Consider the following 9,292-nt stretch of genomic DNA (forward strand, 5'->3'; position numbering starts at 1 on the left):
CCTTGAAGCGCGTGTATTCTGCCAGTAAAAGTCTTGTACTGCTGAAATGGCATACTGTCGTCAGTTATTATGATTACCAATTATATATATATTAACTATGAAGATGTCACTGCAGTAAATCTGTGAATGGCATTTATGTACTGTAGCACAAAATGATGTTCAGTTCAATTAGCATGGCACCGTGTAAAAAAAAAAAAAAAAAGGTATATTAAGTTATGATAAACACGAATGTTGTGTGTGTGTGTGTGTGTGTGTGTGTGTGTGTGTGTGTGTGTGTGTGTGTGTGTGTGTGTGTGTGTGTGTGTGTGTGTGAAAAATACCAAGGAAAGGGAATGAAACTTACTGAATGCCGCACATCTTAGGCAGTATTGTAAAAACTGTCGTGAAGACTAAGAAAAAAAGGAAAACATCAGCGACACTGATAATGCATTGATAAAAGACTAACATAGACACATAAAAGAAAATTTGGAACACTAAGAGAAAAAGTAACCAACTAAAACAGGTTTTTTTTTTTTTTTTTTTTAATCAGCTCCCAGGTAAAAGAGAAAACGAAAACAGAATCTCTCTCTCTCTCTCTCTCTCTCTCTCTCTCTCTCTCTCTCTTAGTAAAGAAAACACGAAGAGAACTAACACGTACACAAGAGAAATTCCTAAGTAACTTTGGCAACAGACAAAATGGAAAATCATATTCTGCCAGAAGTAAAAAAAAAAAAAAAAATAGCCTTGAGAGTTTCTCCATGTCACGTAAAGAACCATGTAAACCACCTAGATAAGTGAGACCAACCCACAACCTGAATAATGAGATCTTTTCTGCTTTTCCTTGCTATCTTCACGCGATTTCATTCTTCGTAACAATGAAAGACGTAGGCACTTCGTACTTTCCCGCAAAGACTTTAAAAATGCATTTGTGCGACAAGGAAAGGAGAGAGAAACAGGATGTCAATTATGTTATTCTCGCTTCCCCAGGACTATTGTTTTTTCAGCTTACGAAGTTTTAATGTCAGTACATTATATCAGCAGAAATATACTGAAATTGTTATATGAAAAACATAAGACGGACCATATATATATATATATATATATATATATATATATATATATATATATATTGTCACGTAGCTTTAGTTCTGAGCAGACACCGGCTGATCCCGAACAAGGTGCGTAACAGAACCCACAAAACAAATCTAGTATCAAATCATTGGTTAGGAATCCTTGTGTTCCTTTTCCTTCAGGCTACATTAAAAATCCTCATTCCCTAAAACCTGTATTTACTTTCACCAACACTATTTACCACAATAAAGCATGAATCACATTACACACCGAATAATAAACATAACATAGAAATATACAAAGTTCTGCTATATGGGTCAGCAGATAATATCACTCACAAATACAGATAAATATATATATATTGATGTAAAACCACAACCCGGCTCCGCCGACCACCGACCAGCCCTCGTCACCCTCTCCCTTCCCAGTCCAAGGTAGTTCTGCTCATTCCCTCTTCACCAGCTCCCACTACAAATCTGTTTAGAATTCGAATGAGTCCGAATCCTCAAGCCCTGGATCCACAACCCTTGTCAACATAGCAAGTGTGCTGCAGCATGGTCCAGTCGTTCGGTCTTTGTCCCAACAGCATTCCGAGATCGCTAGTGAAGGTGGTGACATTACATGTAAAGATCAGGCACTTGTAGGTGGTCGGGTGAGCCGTGCCGTGTCATTGCCACCCACGCCCTGGATCCACTCACTTCGGCTGGCACTCAGCGACCGGCTCAGAACTGGCACGGACAAGGGGAATCCGACTGTCTAATTAAAACAAAGCATTGCGATGGTCCGAGAGAGATGTTGACGCAATGTGATTTCTGCCCAGTGCTCTGAATGTCAAAGTGAAGAGATTCAACCAAGCGCGGGTAAACGGCGGGAGTAACTATGACTCGCGGTGTCCTCTTGCGTGGTTAGGATCATGCACTCGATCTTGGCCGCTAGAGTCCAGGGTGCGGACTTGTTCTCGTGGGCGCAGCGCGCATTTCGACCTAGCGATGGCTGCGCCGAGAACATAAACATGACGAGTGCGATCTTGTACCAGGGTTATAGGAGGTGGCATGATGTTTATGTGGCGCTATTGGATGTTCGCAAGGCATTCGATACGCTATCCCACTCTGCCTTGGGCGCCATACTTCGCAGAGTTGGCGTGCCTCCTCCCCTAGCCCGGTACTTTACACAAAGTTGCCAAACAGCAAGATTGGACCTCCTGGGGACGACCATCAGTCCGACCAGGGGGGTCCGACAGGGAGATCCTCTCTCTCCCTTGCTATTTAATGCGGCTATTGATTATGTGCTAGGAGGCTTGGATTACCAGCTGGGGATCAAGCTAGGGGGTCAGCGTGTGGTCGGTTATGCCTACGCTGATGACCTTGTCTTGACATCACCCGCCAAGCCTTCCCTGCAGGCCTTAGTAGACTCGGCCCTCGCAAGGCTGGATCAACTTGGCTTGCAGGTAAATCCTGATAAGTGTAAATCCATAGCCGTGGTGCAGGACGGGAAGGCCAAGAAGTACATCTGGTCGGCCAACCCGTTCCTCACCGCTGGTGGTACTGTAATACCTACGCTTAGCGCCTCACAAACCACGAAGTACCTTGGCGTGGACGTGGGTTGGAGGCCGTCCTACCGTGTTTACAAGGACACGCTGAGGGAAATGCTCGGGCGAGTACATGCAGCGCCCTTGCGCCCTCAGCAAAAGCTGTGGGTCATTACCAAGGTGGTGTACCCGAGGTTACTCCACGGACTTGTCCTAACGGGAGTACCCTTGGGGACACTTAAGGACTTAGATCGGAGTATGAGAGCAGCAGTGAGGGATGCATTACACCTTCCCCCCGACACCCCCAAAGCGTTTTTCCACGCCCCGCTGAAGGGTGGAGGTCTAGGGATCCCCTCGTATTATACCCGAGTTCCGCCACTCAGGGTAGCTCGACTGCTCCGAATCGGAAAGACACCTTGCCCGATCATGACAAGTCTCAGTGAGCACCCTTACATCAGGGACTGCGTGGCAAAAACCAGATGGCCCCTCATACAGGGGGTCCAGGTCACTGATCGTCGCATTGAGGCGAATCAGTGGACGCTGGACCTCTATAGGCGGTGTGACGGGGAGGGTCTGACGGGATGCGCTGCGCAGGCTCACGGGACATCGCATACGTGGATTTATGAAGGTTCAGGTCGCCTCAGCGGCTCCAGATACATCGGAGCCGTCAAGCTACGAGGAAACCTAGAGAACACCCCCGTTCGATCATCTAGAGGGCGTGGAGTACAGCGACCCAATCTGCGCTGTGAGGGTGGATGTGGGACCCCACCCTCCCTGAACCACGTCCTCCAGGGGTGTGCTCTGACGCACGAGATCCGCGTCGCCCGCCACGATAGGCTCGTAAATTACATCCAGGGGCATATAGAACGAGCACGTCCCAACTATCGTGTCGGGAAAGAGGTTTTATTGCGTGCAGGTCCAGTCATGAGACGGCCTGACCTTCTAATCGACACAGGGACCACTGTCGTCGTCCTCGATGTAACGGTGACATCTGACGCCCGCTATTCCTCACTGTATTCAGCTGTGTCACGCAAGGTTGAATACTATGATACCCCCGATGTGAGAGCGGCGGCGTGTCAATGGGCAGTCCGTCATAACGCGGCAGTGGAGGCGGTGGTGCTCAATTGGAGGGGGATGCTGGCGGGTAAAAGCGCTGACGCCCTCAGAAGATTGGGCTTCACCAACGACGCCCTGGCGACTCTGGTGACGATATCCCTGGAGGGGTCTAATAGTATTATTAGATTTCATCGACGTAGAGGTTGGAGGAGACAGGTACGGAGGAACCAGCAACTGTATTAATGTCACAGAGGCAACTCCACTGGTTAAGCTTGCCAGTACAGTGGAAGTCCTCGCCATACCGACCGTGGTGCTGCAGGCATCCACGGATGGCAAGAACGGTCTGCGGGCGGTATGGTAATGGTAGCGCAGTAGGTATGAAGAACTTGGACCATACCATGAGAGGGCTTAACCACACCCTATTTTTTTTCAAGCGCATACGACAGGGCTCCAATGATGAAGGAGGCGTTAAAAGATCTGTGGATGTAGGTTATATGGTGGGAGACGCCCCAAATCTGAGGACCCTAGTCAATCATAGCCAAATGCCTCGTCATCTAATTAGTGACGCGCATGAATGGATTAACGAGATTCCCACTGTCCCTATCTACTGTCTAGTAGAGGTACTTAAAAGAAAAAAAAAATATTAACTTTTTTTTTTTTTTTTTTTAATAACCAAAACCCACGGCACATATTCTTATATACTTGTTATATATTTCATCACCAGGAAACTAAGCACACACATTATCTTAGAAGAGGTACTGGGCAACATTAGGTGGTCAACTGAAGAGGAAATCTTTACATAGATAACAGTAATATTGATACCTATATATTTTAGTTATTTACAATCTGTTTTCAATCATTATCTGACCTATCCTCTGGACAAAACATCAGCAAGGATACTTTCTTTTCCTTTTATGTGGTTAATATCCAAATTGTACTTCTGCATTTCTAAGCTCCATCTTAAAATCCTTTGGTTCTTCCCACTCATCTTTGCTATGAAAGTTAAAGGATTATGGTCAGTATAGATCTTCACAGGTTCTCGAGCAGGATATAAGTAGACTTCAAAGTGTCTCAGGGCTAGCATTAGAGCTAATGCCTCTTTCTCTATTGTAGAATAATTTTTCTGGTGCTTATTGAATTTCTTAGAGAAATAACACACTGGGTGATCAATACCCCTGCTGTCTGTCTGACATAACACTGCTCCTGCACCAGCATCACTGGCATCAACATAAAGTATAAATCCCTTATCAAAATCAGGAGAGCTAAGAATGGGTGAGGATACCAGCATAGCTTTGATTGTCTTGAATGAATTTTCACAAGATTCTGACCAAATGAACTTTACATTTTTCCTTAATATATCAGTTAATGGAGCAACTACATCTGAAAAATTCTTAACAAATCTTCTGTAATAACCAGCCATGCCAAGAAACCTCATCACCTCTCTCTTTGACTTTGGTACTGGAAACTTGTCAATGGCATCAATCTTGCAATTTAGAGGAATTACTTGACCTTGACCCACTATATATCCCAGGTAGGTGACCCGCGCATGGGCAAAGTCACTCTTTGCAAGGTTTACCGTTAGGTTTGCTTCCTTGAGCCTCTCAAACAGCGCCTGCAGCCTCACCAGGTGATCATCCCAGGTCTCGCTGTAGATTATTATATCATCCAGATATGCTCTACATCCATCTAACCCCGACGTTAGACCATTAATTAGACGCTGGAAGGTCGCAGGCGCGGTTTTCAAACCAAAAGGCATTACACAATACTGAAAGAGTCCATCTGGAGTCACAAACGCAGATATTTCTCTTGCCCTTTCCGTCAGGGGAATCTGCCAATAGCCCTTCAGCAGGTCCACCTTAGTTACATACCTTGCCTTGCCAACTTGGTCAATACAGTCATCAATACGTGGTATGGGATATGAATCATCTCTAGTCAAAGTATTCACTCTCCTGAAATCCGTGCAGAACCTAATCCCACCATCAGACTTAGGTACCAGTATACATGGTGAACTCCAACCACTTACACTTTGCTCTATAATCCCGTTTTCTAACATGTACTGGACTTCATCCCTTAACTGATTATGCTTAGTAGGATTAATTCTGTACGGATGCTGCTTCACAGGACTATTTTTGCCAACATCAATATCATGATAAATTAAATGTGTGTGACCTGGAACATCAGAAAACAGGCAAGCAAAGTCCGATATTAATGTAGCCAGCTGCTGCTGTTTAGTTAAATCCAAGTGTCCAAGTTTTTCTTGTAGATTATTTAGTATGTCTGAATTAACTAACTTGGAGTGAGGTACATTAGCTAGAGGATCATCTTTCTCATCTCCATCATCAGTCACATCCCTTACATCATGAAGCATGATTACATCTTTACAGTTTTCAACAGGCTCTTCACCTCTACGTTCTATATATTTCTTTATCTGGTTGATATGACAAAGCCTTGACTCTTTACGTTTATCCGGAGTTTTAACAACATAATTGAGATCACTTAGCTTTTTCTCAATCACATAGGGTCCGAAATAGCGTGCCTTCAGTGACTGCCCAGGGACGGGCAGGAAGACTAGTACCTTATCACCAGGTGAAAATGTTCGTGACTGAGCATCTTTGTCGTACCACGTCTTCATCCGTCTCTGGGAGTCACAGAGGTTCGCTCTTGCCAGCTCACACATCCTGTTGAGTTTCATGCGAAAGTCCATTACATGTTTTAACACATTAGTTTCAGAATCATCACTTAACCATTTCTCTTTTAACATCTTAAGTGGACCTCTCACTTCATGCCCAAACACCAGCTCAAACGGGCTAAACCCCAGTGTATCCTGCACCGATTCCCTGACTGCAAACAACAATAATGGAATCATTTCATCCCACTGATCATCCTTCTCATGGCAACAAATTCGCACCATATTCTTTAGCGTTTGGTGGAACCTTTCCAACGCACCCTGCGACTCTGGGTGATACGCACTTGACACACGGTGTTCTATGCCCATCTGTTGCATTGCTGACTGGAACACTCGGGAGAGGAAGTTACTGCCTTGATCAGTCTGTATTACTCTGGGCAGTCCAAACGTGCAAAAGAACTTGGTTAATGCTTGGACAATTTTGTTGCCACTGATCTTACGTAAGGGGATTGCCTCAGGGTATCGGGTGGAGGAACACATAATAGTGAGGAGATAATTATTACCAGACTTAGTTTTCGGAAGTGGACCAACACAGTCTTCAATTACATGGCTAAAAGGTTCAGAAATAGCAGGAATTGGGTACAGAGGTGCAACAGGTATTTTCTGATTGGGTTTTCCCACAACCTGACATTGGTGACACGATTTACAATATTTTGCAACATCTTTCCGTAACCCCGGCCAATAAAAGTGGTTCATTATTTTCCTACAAGTCTTGTTAATTCCCATATGACCTGACAACGGTGAGTCATGTGCAAGGCTGAGAACCTGGGACCTGTACGGTGCGGGGACCACAACCTGGTGTATGACATGCCACTCATCTCCTGCAGCCACGTGACGAGGCCTCCACTTACGCATTAGCACGCCACCCTTCTTATAGTACCCCGTAGGGACACCTGACACTTCCTCTTCTGACATAGCTAGTTCAGCAATCTTACGCAGTTCTGCATCACATCTTTGCTGATCTATAAGCCTGCTTTTTTCAACAAGAAAATTACTTAGCTTGGTGTTATCACTGTCAGTCTCGTGATTGAATAATGAGGCTATCTCGTCACCCTCCACATTTCCATCTAGTCCACATACCTTGGATGGATAAGATGCACACTGACTCACATCGGCTGCCTGATGGGATTCGTGGTCCAGTGGATCGGGTCTGACATGCACGGCCAGTTGCATGGCCCTCGTGACCGCACAGGCGGGGAACACCTCCGTGGCGTCTGCTTCCTCCAGCTCACCGCTGTTTAGGTCTGGAGTACTTAGAACAGCTACCTTCAGTTTGGAGTTAACAAATACCATATCTCTTGCCAAGTCATTTGCCAATACAAATGATACAGCTTCCATTGGTAACTTAGGCACCACTGCTACAGTTACATCTGCATCAAGGAATTTACATTCGAGATGAACTTTATATAATGGAGCAGTCATGTGCCCACACTCAATGCCTGCTAAAACAACATTAGCATCAGAAGTCTCCCTAGATAGTGGTAACACACCTTCCAGCAGCAGTGACTGCACCGCCCCTGTATCTCTCAATATAACCACAGGCTTTTTACCATTTTCATCATAACGCAGGGACACACTTCCTTCTGAACAAAATGGCTTAAATTCATCTCTTACATTACCCATCTTACATGTATCTTCTACAAGCATATTGACATCTACTGGAGTTTTTACATCCTTTATACTTTTAATACTGGCAAGAGCTGTTGGAACATCCTTGGACTTTTTATCTTTTAAGAACCAGCAATTATTAACAGTATGACCCATCAATTTACAGTTAAAACATCTTACTGGCTTCCTTTTATCACTAGTAGAGTTACGACTAGGGCTGGCGGTCTCTCTTTTGTCACTTGTGAACTCATTCTTACCTGTCAGTGGAGTAGGCTGTGGTTCTACAAAGTTTCCAGTACCTACTACACTATGCATTTTATGGATCAGGGCATAATCCTCTGCCATTCTGGCAGCATCATTCAACACCTTTACCCTGTTTTCATTTAAATATACCTTAATTCGATCAGGTAAGCACCTCTTAAATTCCTCAACGAGTAACATCTGGCACAGCTTATCATAATCACGACCCACATTTTCACTCTCACACCATCGACCAAACAGACTTTCTTTTTCTCTTGCAAAATCCAAGAAACTCTGATCATCCCTTTTCAGCAGATTTCGAAATTTCAGTCGGTAAGCTTCAGGCACCAATTCGTACCCTTTCAACACAGCACTTTTCACTTTCTCATAATCACGGCAGTCATCAACAGACATAGACATGTATATTTCTTGGGCTTTACCAGTTAACACAGACTGGAGTAGCACTGTCCAGTGTTCCTTCGGCCAACCCGAACTAACTGCGACTTTCTCAAAATATCTAAAATAATTATCCACTGCATTTTCCTGAAATGGCGGAACCAATTTCGCATTGCTAGCTATGTTAAAAGGAACCGTGGATGGTGCTGTTGCTCTAAGCTCCAACTCTTTTAATTTAATTTCTCTCTGAACCTCTAGTTCTCTCATACGGTACTGATTCTCTAGTTCTAGTTCCTTTATCCTCACCATATCACCATCATGCTCTATATAATCGAGTGCACCCTTATGGAGCAATTCTTCATCCACCATATACTTTATCAATTCATTCCTAATTTGAAATTTATACCAACTTTTCCTTACACTAAAATCCAACTTTTCAGCAATTTTAAGTAAGTCTGCCTTCTTCAAATCAATTAAAATCTCCACTGTAGGTGACTGAAGGAATTGCTCAGCATCAAAAGTCATTTTGAAGAGTTACTAATACCTTCTTTAAAATTCAAATACACATTAGATCAACACAATTAAAACAGTGCAATAAAGTAGCAAAAGGAGCAAAAGGCTCCCGGACAGGCCCCCAATTTTGTCACGTAGCTTTAGTTCTGAGCAGACACCGGCTGATCCCGAACAAGGTGCGTAACAGAACCCACAAAACAAATCTAGTATCAAAT

At 44.3% G+C, this 9,292-nt stretch overlaps 1 protein-coding gene across 1 annotated transcript; it reads right to left on the reverse strand.

Annotated features, from left to right (window-relative positions):
• Positions 1-4,502: 4,502 nt before the first annotated feature.
• Positions 4,503-8,933, reverse strand: LOC145391613 (uncharacterized). The gene has a single exon (XM_080266156.1). The coding sequence runs from the start codon at positions 8,931-8,933 to the stop codon at positions 4,503-4,505; it is 4,431 nt and encodes a 1,476-aa protein (XP_080122282.1).
• Positions 8,934-9,292: the final 359 nt, after the last annotated feature.

This window comes from Coenobita brevimanus, chromosome 19 (genome assembly GCF_032717465.1).
Source record: "Coenobita brevimanus isolate Jiangsu-jjx chromosome 19, ASM3271746v2, whole genome shotgun sequence".
Classification (NCBI taxonomy): domain Eukaryota; kingdom Metazoa; phylum Arthropoda; class Malacostraca; order Decapoda; family Coenobitidae; genus Coenobita; species Coenobita brevimanus.

Bases quoted from the DNA above. Each gene is read 5' to 3' on its own strand.
- LOC145391613 (XM_080266156.1), bottom strand. From the start codon at position 8,933: ATGGTGGATGAAGAATTGCTCCATAAGGGTGCACTCGATTATATAGAG.